Source organism: Cheilinus undulatus, linkage group 15 (assembly GCF_018320785.1).
Source record: "Cheilinus undulatus linkage group 15, ASM1832078v1, whole genome shotgun sequence".
NCBI classification, from domain to species: Eukaryota; Metazoa; Chordata; class Actinopteri; order Labriformes; family Labridae; genus Cheilinus; species Cheilinus undulatus.
Genome location: NC_054879.1, coordinates 39,479,418 through 39,505,124, shown reverse-complemented (window position 1 = coordinate 39,505,124; position 25,707 = coordinate 39,479,418). Strand labels below are relative to the sequence as shown.

Below are 25,707 nucleotides of genomic sequence, written 5' to 3'. Positions count from 1 at the left end.
TGCCACCTCATGGAATTATTTAATCTTTTCCCCCCTCAGAGTTCCTTCTACTTTATTTTCTGGCATTTGTGCACATTTGGCTTAGCTCTGAAGTCTGACTTTACTTTCTAAATGGTTGAGTTCTGTGTGCCCATCCACACTGATAACGTTGCCTATAAAAAGGTCATTCTGTTTTGTTCATTTTGAAAAAGTTTTATTTTACCACATCATTAATAAGTCAATGTTTGTTGCTTTGATAAGAGTGGGTTATTATTTGGTTGAATAAATAAAATACAGATATCACAGACTAACTTTACGATGGACAGTGATTCTGCAGACCCCCAGTTTGTCTGGGCCACAGAAATCTCCCCCCTTTATCCACACTAGACATGTTAACACCAGAAAATAAATTACCAAATATAAAACAGGATTAATGTATTTATCCTCTGAAGGACCCTATCATTATACACTTATTAAGCAGCATAATGTGATTCATGTCAGCCTCCAAAAGTGCTTAAACTTCCGCCTACGAGATCTTAAAAAAGCTGAGAAAATTGGTAGCTTTGGGGGTTTAATTACCCTCCACTTGGTTTAACCTATTCAAACCATGTATGGCCTAGAATTTGAAATTCACAAATGCAAATTTGTGGGCCGGTCCCACAGTGCACGGACGGTGCCCCATGCGTGAGGGGTGTGGCTTCAAAGAAGGAGGGGGTGGGGTCACGGGCAGCACGCTGTGAAGTTTTCAAAGTGGCAAACGGGAATAAAGAAGTGGCTCTCAGAGCAGGAAGCAGCGGTATAACCTTGGGAGAAGGGCTGTTTCACTCTCGGCGTTTGAGTGACAGACCGTAATTACGCAGCGGAGTTCGAGCTCGTGCGTCAATCCGTCCTGTTAGTGTGCGAATCAGGTGTTTCTGTTGAGCTCCTCGGTGTTTGGAGTCAAAGTATTCATTGATTAGGCTGATGCATTGTGTCAGAGCACAAAGCCCCCGTCTGCTTCATCTCGAGCGCCCGCCCATTGGGCTTTCTGCGGAGCGATAGTGGGAGATTGATTATAGTCTCCGGGATTTTCCGTGGAGTAAGCCAGAGCCTTGCTTGGACTGCGATTCGCTCTCCCATCAGTGAAGAGGAGGGAATTATTAGCCAACATCAAGGACTTCTCTCTCTCAGACTGCACATTTCCACATCCCTTGTGCGCATTTCGAGTCCAGCTTTCCAAATTACGCGCTGGACTTTCTGCTTTTTTTTTTTTTTAATAAATTGAATTCTTCCTACAGGAAGAGGAGGCAGTGTTGGTGTGAATCGCCTCCGCAGTCTTGGATGCGTAGTAAACGGGGGAGTGGGTTGGGTCGCCCAGGCGCCTGGCATACATACGCACACGTCGTCAGCGGCAGAAGCAGATAGAAAGGTGAGGGTGGAAGAGACGCCAGGGGAAGGGGAGCCCGGACACAGCTGGGAAGGCGCGGGACTCACCGGCTAGAGTGGATTTGACTCTTTGACAAAGATAGACGCAGCGTTAATCAACTGGGATTCATACATCTCCTTTTATTCCTCTGCTTTTTTTTTTGGAAACCAGCGGCTTTAACGCACACTGTCCGAGCCCCGATCACGACCAGACATCGCCTCCTCCTCATCAGAAGGGAATATTGGAAGTGAATCTGCGGGGCAACACACACAATGGCAACCGGTGCGCTCCTTCTCGCCTGTGCGCTGCTTGGTAAGTCAGCTAAAAAAATCCCTCTTTATTTGAGGCTTGAGTCAATCCACCTGCCTCTCTCTCTGTTTGCCACGGCACACCTGTATGGCACATTTAACCCGGGTTAGTTTGGATAACAACTAGTCAAGTGGAAGTGGGCTACATTGACAATCACTGCAATAATGACAGATGCCTGAGAACAGATGTGGGTGTGTGCTGAAGTAGGTTAATGTGATATTTGGACTTAAGTCACAGATTAACCCTCTCATGTCCTGTGTTTAAGTCCTGGTCACAGACCAAACCAGCACTGCCTGTAATTAAACCACATTGTGATGAAATACACACATCAAAAACACACCTGAATCACACATCCACAACACCCCCAGGCTATGAAGTCATCAGCGTGTGAGGCACCCACCACCAGCTTTGTTGTACAGTAAGTCACCCCTTCCTGTGTGAGTGTTCAAGCCTTTTCACACGCCTTTGCCACCTACCTGCAGTTTATTAGATTTCACAGACAAATGCCAGTTCGAGCATGCTCACCTGATGACACTGGGTGACACACACAAACGCTCACGCAGGCGAGGACTGCTGACACACAGACTGCATCCTGCTTGTGAACTGTCCCAAACAAACACCAGATGGCTTTTCTGTTCCTGGACGGGGAGGCCTGAGGGGACAGAGGAGGGAGGAAAGGGGGGGGCGGTCGGGGCCATCGGAGGCCCCCACTTTGGCAAAAGAGGATTACCAGCCTGCCACCTTGCGTCACGTCCCCCTTGTGAAGCCACTTTCACTGCGATTGTGAATGAGAAACTGTGATTTGTTCCATACAGAAGAAGAGGAGTTAACAATCATGATATTGTCAGTGTGGGAAGGAGTAAGGGAGGGCTTTTTTTTTTCTATTATGTAATAATGATGAATCACACGATTAAATAGGAAGCAGCTGAGGTGTTGGAGAACATTTCAGGTGTGGAGAAAGCGGAGATTTGGTTTGAAGTGGATGGGATAATTGGCACGAATCTAATTAGGACTGTTTCCAGCATTAACACCGATAAGCAAAAAAAAACAGCCTCAAATGTTGTTGACTGAAGTCATTTTATAAGCAAAAATAGCCAGCTTCTTTCACTCTTGCTTTTAAAAAGGGAATACTTTTAGTTTGTCTGAGTTTGTGACAGTTAAGAGATCGTCTTTGGGGTTCAGCTCTTGGTCAGACAATAAAAGACATTTGGATTTGTCACATTGGGTTTGAAGACTTTTTATAGATCAAACGATTGTGTCTTTAAACTCCACGATGTGGAAAATAAATCCTCAATAGTGCATCAAAATGTCAAAAAAGGGGAAAATACATATTTTAGTTTAAATAAGGGCCTGATTTGAGGGAATCTGTGTGCAATGTTGCTTGAAAGTCAGCTTTTATTCAATCAATTTATCATACATCCTTTTTATTTTTATAGAGATCATGAATGACAAGTGCTTTATCAAGCAAAGCATAAAAAAGTTCAATGCTTATGGATTGCACGGGATTTAAGTATTACATTCTCCATTGCTCTAATGAATCATAGTCTCACAACCTAGAACAGCTTTAGCCTTGTTTCCACCAGAGAGGTCGGTTTGGTTTGGTATGGTAAACCTCAAACTGGCTTGCGTTACTTTCGACACCCATACCCTCACTTGTGGGCGTGGATATACACCAGACGTTGATAGCAGCGTGGGCCACGCAATGGCGTGACATCATAGCGGCGTGACACAGTGCAGCGTAAATTCAAGGAAGAAGCGCACGGCACTGTAAACAAAGGGCGATAATGGAGGAGTTCCAGCAGTTTGTGTTTTTTCTTCTTTTGTTGTGGCCGTTTTTTAGACGAAGAAGACAAACTGAGTACGCGAGACAGCGACAGTCTGCAAGGAGAGAATACGCAGAAGATTATTGGAAAATTTTGTTGCTGATAAACAAGAGGTCGACAGCGACACTCCAGTCCTTTTTAGAAAACTACTTCTATTTTTTTTTTGTTAAGGTTTAATTATGGGCATTTTTGTGCTTTTATTAGTTAGAGGAGGATAGTGGATAGAGTCAGAAACAGGGACAAGAATGGGGGGAGAGACATGCGGCAAAGGGCCTCAGGCTGGATTCAAACCCAGGCCGTCCGCGAACATGGGCGTGTCTTAACCACTAGGCCAACTGCACCCCTAGAAAACTACTTCTATTACATAATACAAGAGTACAAGAGAAGAAGGAATCCATCAGAAATAGCAGGCGAACATCTTTAAGCTGTCCAAACTGCACAGATATGGAGAGAACATGCCATTTAGACTATGTGCAGCAGTTTTCTTTAATTTTGATCACTGAAAGCAATACAAAAATGTGCGTACAGTAGTATATGGCCAAAGCGCTTCTCGCACATGCATCCTTGAAGTTATCTCGCATTTTTCGTGTACTCTTCCCAGAAAATGCCCAAACTTGCTTATTCACACATGACCCTCAAAGCAGGAAGTATGCATGAATGCAGACCCTATTCACACATGACCCTCAAAGCAGGAAGTTATCCAGGTAATGGGGAGTTTAGAGAGCAGGACATAAGCCCTATTCACAGCCTTTCTTGAGCTTAAGCACAGAGAAAGCTGTATATGTGAATGCAGACGTATTCACACTTGCAACTCCTGAAAATATCCTGAGTTTATCTGTGTAAGCATTCTTGTGTGAATGTGAACACAAGTGTTTTTTTATCCCTACCCTACGCCCCTATTGAAAGGTCACCTGCCCTGCAAAATTCTGGACATTTTCAGGAGTTTTGAGCAAGTGTGAATAGAGCTTAGCTCCCCCTACAACATCCTTCCATTGACCAGCAAACTTCCTGCTGTGAAGGACATGTGTGAATGAGCTAGTCATGGAATTCACAGGGTAGGTTGCCTTTTATTAGGGGGTTAGCAGTGGAAATATCAGGGTGAGGTCAGGATGAAAAACTCTTCTGTTTGCATTCAAACATGAAGCTTACACAGATAAGCTTATTCAACTTATTACTTGTATTATTTTCAATATTATATGTTTTGAGCCTTATTAATACTTGCAACCTTGAAGTTTTGTGAAAATTTTCTGTGTAACATATCTAAAACATTACCTGACTTGCCTATTCACACATGTCCTCCATTGCAGGAAGTTTTCCAGGCAATGGGTAGTTGATTGAGGGGCAAATAAGCCCCTTTCATACTTGCACAAAGCTTCTTAAAAATTCCTAAATTAAAGCCTGACTTAACACAGAAATTTCCCTCCCGGGCCCTAGTATTTTCTTCTTTTCTGCTCCTCCATTGCCCCACAGGAAAACTGTTGAAAAGAACTTCCTGCTGTGAAGGACAAGTGTGAATGAGCAAGGCAGGAAAATGTCAGGGCAAGTTACCCTTTGCTCAGGGCCAGCAGGGAAATTTCAGGATTCAAAAAAACTCTTCAAAATTGTGTGATTGAATTGGGCTTGTTTATTACTCTTCTTACCTCTGTTGACTGGAAAACTTCCTGCTATAAAGAGTGTGAATGACCAAGTCTGAACATTTTCAGGGTAGGTAACAATATTTTCCAGAGGGTTATAGGATATGTCATTGAGGAAAACTAAATTTTTTTGTATTCACACATGCATCTCACTTGTGCAAATCCAGGAAATTTTAATGCAAGTGTGATTACGGCTTGTTTTCCCATCCCCCTATTCCTCTACTGACTTTGAAATTTCCTGCTGTGAAGAAAAAGTGTGCTAGCAGGGTTTTTATGGGGAAAAGTCTGGATGAAAAACTTGTGAGCTTTCACACATAAAAACCCACTCAGATAAACTCAGGAAATTTTCAGGAGTTTTCATTCAAGTGGTAAAAAGGTTTGTTTTCCCCTGAATGGAAAAAAAATCTGCAGTAAGGGACAGGTGTGAATGAGCTAGTCAGGAAATTTTCACGGTAGGTTACCCTGAAAATAAGTCACAGTGAAAAACTCTGTTGTTTGTTTTCATCCATGCAATCCATTCCAATAAACCCACTGAATTTTTCAGAGTTTTAATTCAAGTGTGAATAAGACTTGTTTGCCCCTCCCCCATCCCTACTCTGACTGGAAAACTTCCTGTTTTAAGGGCAAGTGTAAATGTGCAAGTCAGGGAGATTTCAGCATAGTTTCCTGGTATTTTTTCCACCTGAAGTGGTAGAAAAAAATGCTTTTTGTCTCACTCTGGTAAATTCTGAGAATTTTCTGTTTTTATGCAAGTGTGAATAGGGTTTGTTTGCCTCTCCCCCATCTTTCTTTGACTGGAAAACTTCCTGTTTTAAAAGACAAGTGTAAATGTGCAAGTCAGGGAAATTTCAGCATAGTTTCTTGGTATTTCTCAACCAGAAGTCTATGTAAAAACTGTGTTTTTGTGTCACTAGTTAAGTCATGCAAAAAGAAAAAGAAAAAATAAAACGCTTTTTCTCTCACTCTGGTAAATTCGGGGAATTTTCAGGAGTTTTCATGCAAGTGTGAATAGGGCTTGTTTGCCTGGCCCTCATCCTTTCTCTTGCTGGAAAACTTCCTGTTGTGAGGGACAAGTGTTAATGTGCAAGTCTGTGAAATTTCAGCATAGTTTCCTGTTATTTTTTCCATCTGAAGTTGTGGAAAAAACACTTTTTGTCTCACTCTGGTAAATTTGGAGAATTTTCAGGAGTTTTTTTATGCAAGTGTGAATAGGGCTTATGTCCCCCTCCACTGACTGGGAAATTTCCCGTTTGAAGGACATGTGTGAATGAGAAATTTTCATGGTTGATAACCCCTTACTAGGGAACTAGCAGGGAAAATTTAAGGGAAGTCAGGATGAAAAACTCTTCTGTTTGCACATGAGGCTTGCCCACCTAAACCCAGAAAATTTTCAGGAGTGTTGTGCACAATGCATTTTGTGTAAATAAAGCTTATATCTTCTATTTTTGTCAGTTTAAAACAGGTAATAATATCATTGGACCTTTTTACTTCTACCATGAAAGTTTAAAATTCTGGTTTCATGATGACCTTAGTCTGAAGATGCTTTACAAAAAGACCAGACCCAGGGAGCACTCTTTCTTAAATTATTAATAGAAACCCAACATTAAACCATCATGAGCAAAGCACTTGGCAAAGTACCCATAAACCTTTTTAAACAGGCAGAATCCTCAAGCAGAACAAGACTCACATTCAACAGTCATCTGCTGCAGCTCTGCCAGGCTTCATACAGAAAGTATAGATACCCAACAAATACCCATGTGCCATCTGTAAAGCATCATATCACTGTGGTATAAGGCTCATCTTATTTTGAAGAGCAGAGCAGCTCCTTGTTTCAGTGCTATGAGTCAGAACAAACCTACTCCCCAGTCATGCAATATTTGCGTTAGAGTATTAATATCACATCACAACAGAATGTAAGACTATATTTTGCCATATCATTAGTTTATCCCACTCCCTGTGTGCATGTTCGAGCATCTGTGCTCGTGTATGATCAGCTGTCTGATTCACTGTCAGCTGCCGTGTGTGTTTGCGCTCATAAGAAAGGAGAGGATAAAATAAAGGTGGATGACACCTGCATGTGTTAGACAGAGACTGTATCAGTCATTGTTAAACCCAGAGGTGCCACTTACGCAATTCTTCAGCAAGCAAATCTTATTCTGGGGTTATTTATGCTGCTGAGTTTGCAACCAGGTGTGAGTGAGTGAGTGTTTGTGTGTGTTTTTGTGACACAGGGGGTATACAATAAAAAACATATAAAAAGGAGTTGCCTGAAGGAACGAGTGTTTATTAGCTTTAGAGGCAGGATGTCTCCCTCTCCCCCACAGAGAGTGAGAAAGATGTCATGCCTTTTGTGCGCTGCCACACAGAATGCTTTTTGGGGGTTTGTGTGCGCCTTTCTTTGTACGTGTGCGTTTGAAACAGGGAGCCTAAAACCTAAAGTACCCAAGACGTCCCACTTTATGTAACTAAATTGAAATGTAATATGTGCGCGGCTGCCTGGTTTAACCATGAGCTGCCTGAGTGGTTTCCATTTGCCGGGCTGACAGGAGAGCAGACACGCACACGCACCTCCTCAGACGAGCTAACACTGGTCCTGTTTATCAGCCGGGCGCAGAGCAGCTCCACCTTTATTCAGAGGGAAATGTTTGACAGGATGCACCTTATGCCACGAGCAGTTATTCACAGCCCTCGTCATGATGGGATGTTTTTAGATTTATCTCTGCCAAGTCAGGAGTACTGCTGCTGTTTTCACCCCGTTCACATTCCGTCAGAAGATGTCATGAATGAATTAGCACCATCCTTTTGTCAGATGGTGAGACAAACGGGATGAATATTTCATTAGGTTTGCCTAGCAGTGGGTGTGGTTGTGGGCGTGGCCTTCTATGCAACAGGACTACAGCAGATAACACAGAGAGAGAATCTTTTGTTTCTTACATTCAACCATGATCATTCAAGGAATGTGTTTCCATGCAGTTAGAAAAGGATGATTTATCCTGTTAGTTTGACTAAAACTGGAAATGCTAGTCCGACGTCATCATACACAGCAAACACATCACAACCTGACTCGTGAAACATGTTAGAGCAGCTGGCCAGAGGAGTGTGTGTGATGTTGATTATTAAAAAATATATATTTAAAATGGTTAAAACTTTATTATTAATTATTAAGCCCTAGTTTAATTGGTCCAATGTTGTGTTGGTTATAACAAAACATCATTAATTACTTATGTTTTCTGGAAAATACATAAGATGAGGAACTTAAAAAAATCATTGCATATTAAATCACAAACACAATATTGGGGAGAAAAAAAAATCACAATATTATTTTCCCGAATCGTTCATCCCTACTTCCTTACTTCCAAGCCCAACCAGGCTGTCGCCGTGTTCTAATATGACGCACTGATTACAAGATGCTTGAGCTTCCCACAATGAAGAGAGGTACACAGAAAACATGATGGTAACTTTACTCTGTGGCTTATTTTGAGTCATTTTTGATCAGATACATTCTTAGAACGGTTGTCAAGGAGAGTGACGCAATTATGCCGCATGCTAAAGATTCACCATTTGGGGTTTTTGCCGATATCTGGTACGCCAACATCCCTTAAAACCCACCTAAAAGTTTAAGGATGAACAAAGGAACAAACTTCAGTCCTTTGAGGACATAAAATATCACCCTGCATATCTTTAACTGTCAAGTGTAACACTTAAACATATTTGCTGTGAGAAAAGTCTGTTCAGGGAGCATACATGTTATCACTTCATTGTACACCTACCTCCCAGCAGCATCAATTTGAAACAACAGTAAATAATTCTTCACGTTAATGTTGATGATCATGTTTGCTTTTATAGGCGTCTCTTTTAATTTCAGCCTGTTTCATAACTCATTCATTCCAGCCTGTTTCATAACCAGCTAAAACTCCTCACAGGAGCTTTAATGGAATTTTTTTAAATGGTAAGCTGTTAGACCGGCTTATTACAACTCTGTGTCACCATTGTTTCCACTGTGTGAGCTGTTTCTCTTTTAAAGGAAGTATTCATATGGTATTCACTGGTGTTTCTCTAACTGTTCCTGATCTGGTGACAATACAGAGATAAAAACAATACAGAAAATTTCCCAAATGTGGGATCAAAAAATGCTTATCTTATTTGTCAGATTTGAGTAGTTTCACCCAGGGCGCCCATACAGCTGGCAGGACCCCTGCGTGTTGGACCATTAGCGTTGGTGCTAGCATCCTAGCTAACTATTACAGGGTTGTAATGTTTCAATCATTTATTTGTGTTATCGGCCCATTTTGCCACTCCTTTTGCCACTTTTAAACCATATTTGGTTTTTTTTTCACCTTTTTTGCAACACTTTTGCCAGTTTTTTCATTCTTTACCACATTTTTGCCAATGTTGAGTCACTTTGGAGCCATCACTGACTCCATGTTTTGCCCCTTTACTCCCATTTCCCCCACTGCTTTCCCATTATGTTCTGCTACCTTTTTGGAACTTTTATCTCACTTTTGCTACTTTTTGCCACTTCTAACGTTTTTGCTGTTTGTCACCCTTGTGACCACATTTTGCCACTTTTAGCATCTTTTCACTAATTTTTGCAACTTTTTAGCCATTATCGCTGTTTTTCACACCTTAACCACCATTTTTGCTGCTTCTTGCCACTCTTTGACACTATTGACCCATTTTTGTTGTTTTTTGACCCTTGCGATCACATATTGTATCTTTTAACTCATTTTTGCCACTGTTAATCCACCTTTTAGCCATTTTCCTTTTTTGGCCACTTTTTGATACTAATAACCCCATGCTTTGCCTCTTTACCTATTTTTGCCACTGTTTTGCCATCATGTTTTATTACTTTTGGAACTTCTAACCCATTTTTGCTGTTTTTCACCTGTGTTGCCACATTTTTGTTATTTTTTTTGCATCTTTCAACCCATCTTGTATCTGTTTAGCCACTTTTTAGCCATTATTGCTGTTTTTCAAACCATTGCCGCCATTTTTGCTGCTTCCTACCACTCTTTTGCCACTACTAACCAATTCATGCTATTTTTTTCACCCTTGCTGTCACATTTTTGCATTTCTTAACACAATTTTGCCACTATAAGGCCCCTTAAGCCTTTATAGCCTTTTTTTGGCCTATTTTCGCCACTTTTTGATACTATTAACCCCATGCTTTGCCTCTTTACCTTTTTCGCCACTGTTTTGCCATCATGTTTTATTACTTTTTGGAACTTCTTACCCACTTTTGCTGTTTTTCACCTTTGTTGCCACATTTTTGCCTTTTTTTTGCATCTTTTAACCCATTTTTGCCACTTTTTAGCCATTTTTGCTGTTTTTTAAACTTTTGCCGCCATTTTTTCTTCTTCCCACCACTCTTGCCACTACAAACCAATTCATGCCATTTTTTTCACCCTTGCTATCACATTTTTGTTTTATTTTAACATGATTTTGTCACTATTAGGCCATTTTTAAGCCTTTATAGCCCTTTTTCAGCCTGTTTTGGCCGCTTTTTGATACTGTTACCCAATTTTGCCACTTTATCCCCATTTTTGCCACTGTTTTGCCACCATGTTTTGCTACCTTTTTGGAACTTTTAGCCCACTTTTGCTGCTTTTAGCCACTCTTTTGCCATTCTTACCACTTCTCCGCTGTTTGTCACCCTCTTTCGCTAACTTTAAGTCTTTTTTTACATCTTCTAAACAATTTTAGCAGTCCATTTTTGCCACTGCTTTGCAACAGTTTGCCAATTTTTACTGCCTTTTCTGCACTCATATCCCATATGTAGTCTTTTGCCACTCTTAACCCATTTTTGTGGCTTTCTGCCTATTTTACCCCTTCTTTTTGTTCATTTTAACCTATTTGTGCTGCTTTTAGACAATTTTTCTGTCTGAAAAAAATGATTTACATTTTGATAAAAGGCTAAATTTGTACGACAGCATAAATAAATCCAATGATCTTCTTGTTGCTTTGATAATAGTGGTTGTTTTTCAGGTTAGACATAAGATGTCGTCACAGCTTGACTTTACACTGGACCAGGATTTTGCTGACCCCCATGGCTGGGCCCCAGAAAGCCCTCCCCTTTAGCCCCATTATGGGAAGCCTTGATTGCACCAGTTAAAAACTTTCTGCCTCCACACAGCAATAAAGTAAAGCTTGTCCTTTGAATTGACCCTATCAAACAACAAGTCACTGAAGAGCTCATTTGCATTTCATACCTAATGTTTTTTTTCCCAAACTGGTGTACTTCACAAGAAGGCTGCCGCTTAGAGCCACTTGAGCGCAGATCGATTGTCAAGCGGTGTTGTGACATAAACGGTCTCAAAAGCTTTAAAGTGCTCGAACACTTGAACAGTCTCGTTTTCTATCCTCAGACAAAACTTGTTGAAATGTCTGCATTCAGGAAAAGTGTTTATAATTAACAACAGAAGAAATAAAAATCTTGTCTGTAGGAACTGCCTTTGAGAGATTATGTCATAATGTCAAACTTTCGCACATTCACATCTAAAATGTGTAGACTTGCTTGTCCACACTCGTCCAGTACTGCAGGAAGTTCTTCTGTTTAGTAAGGGAGGGCTTGGCGGGGAGGAAATTTACCAGGTTGATGGCAGGTAGAAAATATTTGGAAATCAGGGAGGATGTTTGTGTCGCACACATTGCTCACCTGGAAAAATTCAGGGAATTTTCCACTCTTCTTCTATAGAAGATAACTCCTTAGACAGACAAATCTCAGTATTTTCTTTACATTTTTTACTTTCTTTTTTTGGTTGGGGGTATCTTGAGGTCAACCCCAGGCATGCCAAACTTTCTCGCCATTCAAAGTTTTCAGCGCCGCTCCTCCTCGTCCCCGGCCTCTCCTCCGTCCTGAAAGAGAAGGACAGCTGAAAGCCCCCCGCCCCAGAATCACTGGGATTTTAGCTTGTGTGTGGTCAAGCCGTGTGTCCCTTTTTTTGCATCTCGAGTCAGCTGTTACTACACAGGGAATGCTTTCCATGTGTCAGTGAGCCTCAGCTGACACCAGAGAGAGAGTGCTGTCTAGACAGTGACACCAGATGCAATAACTCACCGTCTCTGTGTTTGTGTAGCTGATGCCCAGCTATGTATAAACCGTGGAAGAGTTTGGTGCATGCACATGATTGTCCTGTGTTGTGTGACTCATTATTTCATGCTTCCACCCCTAACAGAGGGCCTACTTCTTCTCCCTGTTAGGGGAAATAAGGGCTTGTGCAGCTGTCTGATTGCACCGCTGTTTGCTCCCCCTTGTTATTTTCTGGTGCTTGCATGCACGCTTGTTTGCATCATAAGTACCAGACCCACGTCTCTGTGTGTACACCAATGACAAGACGCCTTTTGTGCTATTGTTTTTTCATATCATAACACTGTTGACTCAACTGACAAACACCAAACAACAGAGGAGAAGAAGAAAGACTGTCAGCTTGGCTATCATCCATCAGCTGAGCGCCTGGTTTCAGTAAATATTCATTAAAGTTGTGACGCGGGAGAAAAACTCAGGCCATCTTCAGGTCAGGACTGAAACGGCTTATTAGTCATAGATCAGTAGGACTGGATAAGGAGAGTGTGATTTTTGCAAGCATGGGCATGTTTGTCCAGCTTGTTGCATGAGTTGCACCTAAAAGGGAGTCAAGCAGTCGTTACTAGTGTCTCCTTCCCTCAGGGTGGGTAATTACCCTTTGATATAGCCTCTGCGTTCAGCTACTGACGCTCACACCAAACTTAAAACCACAGGTTTACAACAGGCCGCCTCTGTCCTCTCTTATCAGCCGTCTTTCTCTTGCTGTCCTCTCAAAGGTGAAAGCAATAAAACAAGTTCTCCCTCAGAGCTTTGGGAAAAGATAAAGGAGATATTAGAGATTGAGCTGAGTGACATTTATCGCCGCCAGAGCAGTAAATTAAAAAATAAAGTTAGTGCTTGATAATAAAAGCTAGTCTCATGAAGTTTTTTTAATGATGATCCTCCTCCCCCCTGACCCAGATCTGTGCTGCAGTCTCTCTCCGGTTCACACGGGGGGAGATGAGTGACTGACTGTGTGAAGTGAAGCGGACTTTTTTTTAAGGGAGACTTCCTGCCAGCCTGACACAGCGCAAGACCGCCTACAAGGGTGGATAAAGGGGAGAGCTTTCTGGGGCCTGGCCAAATTAGGGACCCACAGACTTCTTCAAAATCATGGCCCATTGTAGAGTTAATCTTTGATATCTTTATTTTATTTTTTATATGAATGAAAACTGCCCTTATTAAAGCAACAAACACATGTTTTCATTGTTCATGATGTGGTAAAATATAACCTTTTTCAAGATGTAAACAAAACAGAATTACCTTTTATAGATAATGTTAAAAATGTGGATCGACACACCAAACAAACCATTTTGGGACTTCAGGGCAAAGCCATGATGCACACAAACATTGGGGGGGTCAGACAGTAAAGGAACTGAGACAACATGGAGGGAAAAATGATTAAATGGTTACAAAAAGTGGCAGAAATAGGCAGAGAAAGTGGTGAGAAGGGGTTGGAATGTTGTGAAAGCTGTTAAAAAATGTGAAAAAAGAGGCGAAGATTGGTGAAATTGACAAAAACTGGTTAAAAAGTAACAACTGGAGCAAAAATAAGCAGGAAAAAGTGGGTCAAAAAGAGGGGAAAATGGTTCAAACAGGCAACAAGTGCAGATAAAGTGGTGAAATGGTTAAAAAAGAGGCATAAATTGGTATTTATGTTAGATGTGGGCTGAAGAAGTGGTGAAGAGGTGTTTAAGGTGTCATTAATAGGTAAAATTAGGCAAAAAAAAGGTAAACGTGTCCCAATTTGGGGAAAAAATGGAATAAATGGGTGAAAATTGGCCCCAAAAAGTGGTGAAAAGCGGTTAAAAATTGATCGAAAGTGGCAAAAATTGGCAGGAAAAAGTGGTGAAAATGAGCCAAAAAGAGGGGAAAATGGTTAAAACAGACAACAAGAGGCAAAAGTGCAGAAAGAGTGTTGAAATGGATCAAAAAGAGCATAAATTTCTATAACATATGGGAAGAACAGGTAGTGAAGAAAGTTTAAAAGTATCAGTAATGGGTTATAAGAGGCAATAAAGATAAATAAGTAAAAATTGGAAAACAACTGAAAAAATGGGTGAAAATTGGCCCCAAAAAGTTTTAAAATGGGTTAAAAAGTGATTGTAAGAGGCAAAAATCAGCAGGAAAAAGTGGTTCAAATTGGTCAGAAAGAGGGGAGAATGGTTGAAACAAGAAACAAAAGGTAGAAGTGCAGAAAAGTAGGTAAATGGATCAAAAAGAGGCATAAATTGGTAATATATGCTAGATATGTGCAGAAGAAGTGACGAAGAGGTGTTTAAAAGTATCAGGGGGGTCAAAAGAGGCAAAGAAGGCAAATGTGTCAAAACTGGGGAAAAACCCGAAAAAATGGGTGAAAATTGGCCCAAAAAAGTGGCAAAAAGCAGTTAAAAATTGATTAAAAGAGGCAAAAATGAGCAGAAAAATGGTGAAAATTGGTCAAAATGAGGAAAAAAATGGTTAAAATGGGCAACAAGGACAACAAGATGCAGATACTGAAAAAGTGGTGAAATGAGTAAGAAAGAGGCAAAAAATGCTACTTTATATTAGATATGGCCAGAAGAAGTGATAAAGAGGGCTTTAAGTTTCTTAACTGGGTTAGAAGAGGCAAAGATGGTAAATGTGTCAAAAATTTGGAAAAATCTGCAAAAATGGGTGAAACTTGGCAAAAGAGGCAAAAAGGCAAATATGGGCAGGGAAGAGGTGAAGTGGGGCCAAAATGTCAAAAATGGGTCAAAAGAAGCTAAAAATGTGTAAATTTGGCAAAAGTATGCAAAAGGGAAAGAAATTGGGAGGAAACTGGTAAAAAAAGCGGTTAAAAAGTACCGTAAAAATAAAGGAAAATAATATTAAAGAAAATAGTCAGAAACAGAGGTGAAAATGGATCATACAGAGGCAAAAATCTGTTAGTATCGGTAAATATACTGGCAGAAGAAATGGTGTGAAGTGGTTAAAAAGGCAAAAAATCAAATGTGTTATTATGGACAAAAGAGGAAAAAATGGGCAAAAATTGACCAAAAGTGATGAAAAGGTGTTAAAATGAGGTGAAAAGCAGTTAAACATATTTTCAACAATAGAAATGAGTAAATTTACAATGAGGAAGCCAGGACCATAGCTGCTGATCAACACATACGTATTTTGATACATCTGTAAATACCAACTGGGTCGGGTCCATACCGAGTTTTTCAGGGGTCCGGGAAATTCTGTGTTGATGCCCGGAAGTGGATCAGGAAAGTGGCTGGAGCTTGGTGCCCTGGCTGCTCTGTGTCTCTTTGTTTTGAGACTCTGGTAAACCATCAGAGCTCTCACAGCACGGCCGAGCCTGCACACACTCGTCACGCCCCAGATACTATCTCATGTTTTGTGATAACAGCAGAACAACAACCCTGCAGCTACTCAGCTTGTAAACAGTTTAAAAAGTGCTCTTTTGGACTGATTTGCATACTTCTGCCTCTCCTCCTCCATAAATACCCCCTGACCTCCCACCCCCACTCGCTGCTAAGGAACACTTCGCCAACCCGCCTCCTCTTCAAAGATAGCTAATTAGAATCTACCCTCAAGGTTGACCTAAACCACATATTTTTATCTATACAGTTTCAGATCAAATACGCACATGCTCTGTTTGGGAGCACCTTCCTCTCTCAGTTAAAATGCCGACCCAGCCCCCTTCCTCTTGGGATTTTTGTCAGCTCCTCCCCCCTCCACCCCCTGCTGCTGCTCTGTGATGATGACTGGACAAGAGAGAGAACACCACTCTCCTCCTCCACACGCGAGCGCCCAAAGCGCTTGAAGCTGCTGCCCGCTAACGCGGTACCACACTCTCTCTCCACCTGAGCAGATCCCACGCTGGTGGGATACACACCAAGCGTGGTAACTATGGTGACAGGGCTCCCCACCTGCACACCATGGATCCATATTCAGGGGCTCTGCAGTGCAAATGTGTGTGCTAGTGTCTCCTGCACATGCATGTTTTAAAAAGCCTCTTATGCAATGCTAAAGAGCACTCCACTCACTCTGCCATTATGCTCTGTTAATGCACCGCTTTTCCATTTTACACCTAAAACCAGAGAGATGCATCTGTGTGTGTTTGTGTGGCTGCTTATGAATAAATGCATGAATTTACCAGTGCATGTCTTTTATTGCCTGAGCTGCAGAATGACTGACAATGGCAGAAAAAGTCTGTTTGAAGTAGGCTAATTAATAGTTAATTAGTTTCTTTTCTAATCTGCAGCTTAATTCTGCAAACGTGAGAAATGATAGCGAAGCTGCCAGTCACACAAAAACCAACCACAGTACGTAAAGTAGATACAGCTGTCGGCTTTAATTGTATATGCGAGCACAAGATGGATAATGGCCACAGATAGCTGAGAGTTTTTATAGCTGCATATTCTTTGACAACAATTAACTCAAACATTCAGTCGGCTCTGTTGTATCGTTCGCTCATGACAGGATGAGACAACTGGTGCTTTATGTGTGAAAGTTGTGGTGGAAAAGATGCTAAGCCACAGTGCTTTGTCATGCACACAGGGTGGGGGAGGGCTGTGTTTGTGAAGCATTGGGGGATGGGGAGATGAGGTTAGTGGGGTAGCAGGTGTCCTCATGGAGTTAATGGCTCAGGCAATGGAGTAGATTGAGGCCCTTGATGTACTGGATGTGCTAATATGAATGAACCAGTTTAGCCACTCTCCTCTGTGTCCTGTATTCACCCTCTTTGTCTCTTGTTCTGTTAAAACGGAGATAAACATGAGGTTTGTTTTCCTCTATGGGAGAATGATTGGTGATTTTAACTTCCACTCAGAATGCTTTCATGTGGCTAACAGACATCTTCTATTTGTCCCATAAAGTTACCATCTGTCATAATATAAATGTTTACCCAGCTCTAAATGTCCATATGACAAGGCGGCATCTACTCCACATGACATCCATAAAACTTAATCTTACACTTTCTATACATTGTTAAAAACAATGTTATGGTAACTTACTACCAAGGCTGCCATACTCATGGGCAAATTTCCCAATGTGAAGAGCTAATCATGGATACATAGAATGGATAAAGGTGATGAGCCATGTTTGCTTTGTGGGAAATAGAAGCCGTCAGACAAAGTGAAGTAGGCTACAAGATCTAAAAAAACAAACAAAAAAAACATGTCATGCCACGGTCCAAAGAAATTCAAGAATAAATGAGAAACAATGTGATTGAAATCTATCAGTCAAGGGCTACAAAGCCATTTCCAAGGCTTTGGGACTCCAGCGAACCACAGTCAGAGCCATTATCCACAAATAGAGAAAACTTGGAACAGTGGTGAACCTTCCCAGGAGTGGTAGGCCAATGAAATTTGCTCAAAGAGTGCAATGACGACTCATCCAGGAGGTCACAAAAGAACCCAGAACAACATCCAAAGAACTGCAGGCACTCACTGCAGAGTTCATGACTTAACCATAAGAAAGACACCAGGCAAAAATGGCATCATGGGAGAGTTCCAAGGCCAAAACCACAGCTGACAAAAAAGAAAACAAAGATTCGTCTCACATTTGCCAAAAAAAACATCTTGATAATCCCCAAGACTTTTGGAGAAATATTCTGTGGACTGACAAGACAAAAGTTGAACTTTCTGGACGGTGTGCGGCCCGTTACATCTGGAGTAAAAATAACACAGCATTTGATAAAAAAGAACATCATGCCAACAGTCAGACATGGTGGTGGCAGTGTGATGGTCTGGGGCTGCTTTGTTGCTTTAGGACCTGGACTACTTGCTGTGATTGATGGAAGCATGAATTCTGCTGTCTAGCAGAAAATCCTGAAGGCGAATGTCTGGTCATCAGTTCATGCCCTCAAGCTCAAGCGCTGTTGGGTTATGCAGCAGGACAATGACCCGAAATACACCAGCAAGTCCAACTCTGAATAGCTCAAAAAGAACATAACTAAGGTTTTGGAGTGGCCAAGTCAAAGACCGATTAACATGGTGTGACCCTAAACGGGCGGTTCATGTTCAAAAACCCTCCAATATGGCTAAGTTAAAACAATTCTGTGAAGAAGAGGGGGTCAAAATTCTTCCACAGTGATGCAAAAGACTCATCACCAGTTATCACAACATTGGTGGATCAACGCTGTCAAATAACTCCAACACCGAAGGCTAACTCAGGATGGATTAGAATGACACTTTGGGAGTTAAAATCAACTTTGAAATGTTTAACACTGAATTATTAGCTCTTCAGCTTTTACTGTGCATGTTAACAAAGGGATTTAACATCCAAACAAAAGCAACATGGAACAAAATGGAAAACCCAAAAACAGCAAAAGTGCTCATACAGCAATAAAACAAACAAAAAACACCCCAGACACAATTAAGTCAATAATAATGAGTCATCATATAAACCACTGTAAGACATTACAGGAACCATGTTACAAGAATAAGGACCAGGGAGAGCAATAGAAAGAGGTCAAATCAAATAAACCCATATTGAATTCATAAAAAGTACATCAGTATGGTCACATGAGAACAACAAAAGAGCAAATCAAGATAAAGGTATAAAAAGGAGCAGTTCAAGATAAAAGCAGTTACATTTAAAAGGCACCCATAAAAACCAAACACCCTTTTTATATTTAGATATGTGTTCTGTTTTCTGCATGTTCTCAGACAGAAGACTGTTACCAGCTTTGATGTCACACAGGTCCTCATGTTGGCATCTAAATTTAGGATATTCAGCAGCCTTTTTTGACTGTGTAATAAAGACACAGCCAGATGCAACTGAGTTGCCATGGTTACAGATGAGGCTCTGTGTCTGTCAGTGGAACTTTGGCTCGGCCCACCGGGTTTATCAGAATAAAGATTCTGGTGAAAATGAAAATATCACAACTGCACTTTATGGACTGTGATGCTCGACACAGAAATAAATCACTGTCTGGATTATGATTAAGTTTGAAATGTTTGCTGTTTTTGCAAGTAAACAACACGGAGCTCTTAAATCCAGTCATGTTAAACTTAACAACATAATAGTTATACTTAACTACTCATATGCATCTGTACATATTTCAAAACTATGTGGTGCTTAAATACTGCTAAAATAGAAGATTGTAAATGTATAACAATGATCTAAATAGGCTTTATATGCATATTTAAAGGGAACCATACACTCTAAGATACAATGTCTTTATTAGATAATTATAAGACATTTGAAGAAAATATTAAATGAAAATAGAGCAACATGTAGGCTGCCATTGTGGTGCAGTGCATTCTAGGTAGTCATGTCCAATTTCATTGTTCTTCTCTCTGAGTGTTATCTATAAAGGCCTTTAAATCACTGTGCAATTTTTAGCTGATTTGGCCACAAATTTTGAGTTGCATGGATCAGATGGAGTCAGGCTGAGTTTCAGCCTGATCCTGTGTCATTTCTTGTGCAGTTTACAGGGGGGCACAATGGCCTACCAAGACCCAACTGACTGCTTTCAACTGGTCAGATGGATTTCATGTTTGATATTTTGGTTGTGAGCTTGTACACAGTCACAGAGTGAGAGCAGAACTGTGAGCAGAATCCTCAACTTTAGAGCATTTTTTCCTTTGTAAACTGCCAGATGGCATCTTAACTGCAGGAATGCCGTTATGATGTACCATCCCTATGATTAAGGAAAAAAAGAGCAGGAAACAGGCCTACCTGCAACTTAGAAGAATATTTGTTTCTATTAAGCTGCTAGTTGTGTTTGCTGGTTTTGACGTCAATCTGTGTGTAAGAGAGAAATGCATACAGTGTTCTTGGTGTTACTGCAGCTATTGACGTGTGAAAACAAGACTATGTGATTTCAGGCTGTCGTTCTGATTCTGAAACCAGTATTGGGAATTCATCTGATACTGCTGAAAATGGAGGTATTGATATCAATGAGTACACATGGAAACAGTTTTGTTTAAAACCCTTCCAGATAAGCATTGTTGTATATAAAGAAGTGACACGGGTTATTAAATGTTAAATAACTTTTGAACCATAAATCTTGGCGTCTTAGCTTTTTCCCTCTTGAAGCTAGCCATTGCGCCGTTTCAGTGATGCTATCCATGCCTTTGTAGCCCTTGATGAAGTGTTTTTAGCTAGCCTGGAACTTGGGTGACTCTTCAGGGCCTTTAAAGATTAAATCCACACAGGCATAACTGATATTCAAAGTCTTTTTGATCAATTTTTAACGCCCATTTCCAATCATTTATTGCTGCTAGCTCGAATGCTAATAGCCAGTGTTTTCCCAGAATGCTTTGTTGGCTGTTCTGTCATCACACCATGCTGTGCCAAACTGCACATGCCTAAACACACAGATCATAATGAAGATCGCCTGAGTAGAGCATAATGTAGAGACGTCATTGTTATTTCAATATTAAGCAGGAAACCTCAAAATATCTAAAAAGAAGAACTACTGAAGGGAGATTTACAGTTTACACTCTATTGTTGAACATGCTACACACACAGAGGCCCAATTACACGCAAATACACATGCCCAAACAGAATTTCTATGGATATGCATTAATGGAGAGATGTAAGAGTGATGGCCTTGCTCTAGGGCATGTCAGCAGTACAGTGGCACCTTTCCACCTTCCAGACCAAAATCCAGATATGTTCTAATCGGCACTTGATTGATTCTGATTCCCAGCCCGTGTCCCTCCGGACTGAGCTATTTCCACCCCAAAAGCTGACATTAGAGTACAAATAATGTGCCAGTTTTCCTCAGCACAATCTGTCCAAAAACTTTACAGATCAGATCGGCACTCTGTATCAACTGATACCCAACACTTTGGTATCCTAATTGGAATCAGGAAGAAAAAAATCATTCATGCAGTGTGAGCACTCAGGACTGTACAGTGCGAGCACACAAATCATGGGCAATGGCCGTGAATTGTTAATGATTCAGTTGCACGGTGTGAGCTGAGATTCCGGCATGACTGATACAGAGCCTGCTTGAAATCAGCCAGTGTATCCCAGCTTGAGTGAAGAAAACAATAGGAGGAAGTAGCTGTAATGTGGGTTAATTTGAGGACAATCTGAAAGAAACTAACCTGACATGCCAGATGGATTTGTTTCAAATATCCATCTGGATAACCTTCCATAGACGGTGTTTGGGAAAGGATAGAGCCTTTGAAGAAAAACTCGGAGGGTGATTGGAAGAACGTTCTGTCTGTCCCTTCTTTAAGGGCCAATCAGAGCAACAAAACACTTGATGTAGCTGTTACCGAGGTGCGCCACTACTGAGCAGTAAACTCCATAGAGAACTGCAATGTGAACCATGGTGACTGTAGACATGTCAGAACACGACATAATTGCACCGGCCTCTTGTCGCTGGTCGCTTACATCATGACTCCACAGAGTTCGAAAGTACTGCCTCTTACTCCTGATTGGTCCTGTCACTTTCTAAACTGTTCAGATGGGAGCTTTTCAAGATGGATTCGCCAGTGAAAAACACAGCGAATCTGTTTTGCAAGGTTAGAAAGAAACTGAAAAGAACAATGCAGACTTCACAGCCCATAATACATTGTAGAACAATGTCAGCTGTCATATTAATCTTTCAATGTATAAAAATGATGTTAGTGTAGTATTTGAGTCAAAACTAAATGCCTCAAAAAGGATAAAAAATGAAGTATCTTGTTAGGATGACATTATACTAAGTAATTACATAGAGCTGTTCTTACTGTCAGAGCCTTAAAGTTAGATCCTTTAACATCCTGGTTGCATGAGAAGGAAATACTGCATTTATAAAATTCTAAAATGTAATAAATACAAGTTAAGTTATTGAAACATTAAAAGTACACACTGATTTGACAAGCTGATGTTTGAAATCTATCTCAACTAGTCATCTCAAAAATTCAGACCAATTAAGATTTTCTAACATGCCAGCACTCACTCCTTATCAAGTTCAATTAACTTGATTTTTATTGCAGCAGAAGTATCTTGATATTTTCCACATTTTAACTCCATGCCACTGTGAATACAAAAATGTGTAGTACTTTTGTCAGTTGCCCTCAGTTCCTTTAGTGCATTTTGTAAATTACGGTTGATTGTGACGGCAAATTGAAAGGCCTATTCATGAGGAATGATGGAGTATGATTACTTAACGTAAGGCATACATGCTTTTCTTTTTGTGCAGCTTTGATTGATTGCTCATTTCAAAGCTGCAGGGTTAAGGAGACAGATTGTATCCATGTATAGACTGGTTTATCATTACATATTGGAGTATATTTGAGCTTTATTCCAATTTGTGACTAAAGCTTAGCGTTTCTGTTTTCGTGTGAGTCTTGGCTGAGCTTGGCATTGCTCATTTTTATGACTGTAGGAGTGGTGCAGTCAAACAAGTGATGTTAAAGTCTAAATTTGTTACTGTGGCCTTTCTGACCGAGGGTAAACTCATCTGCAGTTTCTCACTGTCTTTCTGATGTTGGATTATTTATACATAATACAGTCTGTAAGGATCTGTCTCAGAATAAAAAAATCCATTTTAGCCTTTAATTAGATTTAAACAGCAAGATTTCACTGTAGCAGTGCCATATGTGTGGAAAGCTAAATGAATTATAGCTCTGCACAGGCTTTCCCTATTGAATATGCTGCAGTGCTGCAAAGCTAAGTAGCAGAGTCATGATATCAATCTCTTATTAAGTTTTAAAGTCATCATGTTTACACCTTCATGTCGCGGATGGATCAATAAAGCTACATGTAGGATTTGATGAACAGGGGCTCATCTGGCTGAGAAGTTTTACTAGTGACAAATTGGATATGATTTGATGAAATTGTATTTCAAAAGATTCAGATGAGACTATATTTGCTAATTATCTTCTTCAAACGAATGCTTAGGATGAATAAAAGCTGTTTTTCTTCAGTGGTCAAACAGGAAGATGAAGCAGCTGAGGGTGTAGGAGGGAGGATGAAAAGGCAGCTGTTCAACAGAGGATAGATTATGATCTGCCCCACATTGTTGACACTTTCGAGAAATGCTGCCAGCTCCGGAAACTGATAGAAAAAATATGACGCAGCCCACATAGAGAAAAAACTTCACATTTATAGCTGCTGTATTATACATTTAGCCTATGTGTGGGCACTGACATCTAAAGCATACTGCTACATTTACACAGATGTAGGAAATAGCCGCAAAGACCCCCACGGCCTCCATCCTGGTCTCACCAGCTGTTATGAGCAACAGCAGCGCAGGTGGGGTCATGACTGTTACAGCCCCAGGGGCCAATAAATTAGGCTAGTTAGCATAGCGAGAGCAGTGGATAGCATGACCCAGGTGTGACACGAAGCTGATGTTACTGTTCAGGGCACACACACTTGACTTCTGAGAGTACAGTATCTACTCACTGAAAGCTAAGTGACTTAAATCAGCACAACTCTAGAGTATAAACAACTTGTATCATATCTTTAAACATGTAGTGTGTCTCAAATCACATACATCTGTGAGTATATTGTATTAAAGTGCACTAAAATAGAGTACAGAGCATTAAATCATAGTGGGTTAGTACTGTTCCAAATCATGCACCCTTGTTTTGCAGTTACAGGCACCGATGACAGTTTAATTGCCTCTGTTTTCTCCTCCCCCTTTTTATTAATAGCAGGCGTCTAACAGACAATGGGTGATTTTAACTGAAATTTGACTTATATTCACTCACTAGTGATTTCATATAACTTATATTTTGTTACCATTATTTGCCTCATCAAAACAAGCTTATTATGCCTTCAATGCCATTTTCTTGAATGCTGCTGCATGCTGCTGTTGCTAATAACTAGTTAGCTAGCATGTTAGCATGCTAACAGTACAACATTAAGTACAACCTGTAGGCCACCAATATGGCATTCATCAAGGAGGCAAACTGTCCATTATTCTACATTCAATTATCTGACTTTTGTAAGAATGGAAATGCATGCAAAAAAAATTCCAAATAAGGCTGAATTAAACTTCCACTTAGGGTAAAGGTGACAGTTAGGATACTGAAAGTAAAACTTTAAACCTAACCTGCAAAACCTGATTATAAAACGTGTAATGAAGCCGAGCCAACAGTCAACACACTAAGTGTGTCTTACATAGCTCCATCAGCTCCATAAGCTAACTGAGCTACATAGCTCACTCAACTAAAGAAAAGCTTACAGAGCAGCCAAGCAAGCTATGTAGTTACATTATCCATGCAGCTATGTTAGCTAACTTAGCCACATTGGCTTATACTTGCATAGCGAGCGTAGTTTTGTTAGCTTTAGCTCAAGCTAATGAAGCTAAAGCAAGCCAGTGTTAGTGAAACTACTTCTAAAACAGGTCTAAACATAATTAGATTACAGATTAGACCTTTAATCTTTTTCTCTGTTTTATTCATGAATTGTTGCTTGGTCTGTAATGTTGAATGTAACTGCCAAACTTTATTTTTGACTAAAAATGAATTAGAAACACAAAATCTAAAACTGGAAATGTGTTGCATCTGCTAAATATGGCACTTTCATTCTGAAAGAGATGAATGGTCTGGGAAAGTGTCCAGAACGCACTTTGAACATTTACGTACTCAGAGTATTTTGTATACAGAAGTATGCGATTTGGGACACAACAATAATTAGCAAGTTAGTATAGCTAGGTATGCGTGACTGAAAACAGCTGAAAACCGCTAGCTTTATTTTCCAAAGCTTGTGTAACTTTGACTACAGTTTTTCTAAATTCTTGTTTATTACTGTGACTGTACAAAATAAGCTAGCAATAAGCTAACAGCTTTAAAACCTTACAATTCTGCAAGTTTCATTTTGGGGGCAGCAGCACTTCTGCTTTCCAGCTAATCCCTGAACTTGGAAATTCTGAGATGCCAGTGAGGTGCATCATCCTAAATGCCCTAACTCAGAGGAACGTCAGTTCCCTGACCTTGTTTTTGTGCCATCAGCTGCACCAGGACTATCTATTATAACTAGCGTTAGGTAACTTAACCTGTTTTTTTCCTGACATGGTTAAGGTAGACCTTTGCAGGCAATAAGAATCCTAGTACACGAACCTCTGTGAGAAAATATTAGCTGAAAGGGTACATGCAGACAGCTTCCATTTCCCCCTTCTCCATTTTTATGCTAGGCTAAGCTAATGCTTTGCTAGCTGTAGCTTTCCATTTCATGCAGTGTTGTTTTAGAGGTACAAGCTTCGTACCAAAGTAAAACAGAGTCAAAGTATATATTTCATAACATCTCTGGCCCAGTTGCAAACGAGTGGGAGAGGGAAGAGCTTCATAAGATAGTGAATTCACATGTTAGCTCTTTGTACATTCAGCTAGTGGGTGTTTCAGTAAGAGCCAAAATGTGTTCTACATTCATGTAGTATACATGTACATGTCTGTTACTTTGTGTTTGGTTCTCTTTTCGCCCTCTGGCTATGTTCCCTGCTTTCCAAGGCGATGAAAAACATGATGGGGAGTCTTCCTCGATACAGCTAGCTTACAAAAACTCCCCTGGTGAATATTTTTTCCCTCCTTGTAACTGTCTTTATCTTGTAATCCCTGTATCTCTAGCACA

General features: G+C 40.5%; 1 protein-coding gene across 1 annotated transcript in view; it reads left to right on the top strand.

The window, feature by feature from the left end:
* Window positions 1-760: 760 nt before the first annotated feature.
* Window positions 761-25,707, top strand: part of igsf3 (immunoglobulin superfamily, member 3) — a 168,907-nt gene continuing 143,960 nt past the window's right edge. Inside the window, exons 1-2 of the mRNA XM_041807475.1 lie at window positions 761-1,387; window positions 1,556-1,696. Of these exons, the coding sequence (XP_041663409.1) occupies window positions 1,657-1,696 (40 nt within the window). The 5' untranslated portion in view covers window positions 761-1,387; window positions 1,556-1,656. The remainder of the gene's footprint in view (window positions 1,388-1,555; window positions 1,697-25,707) is intronic.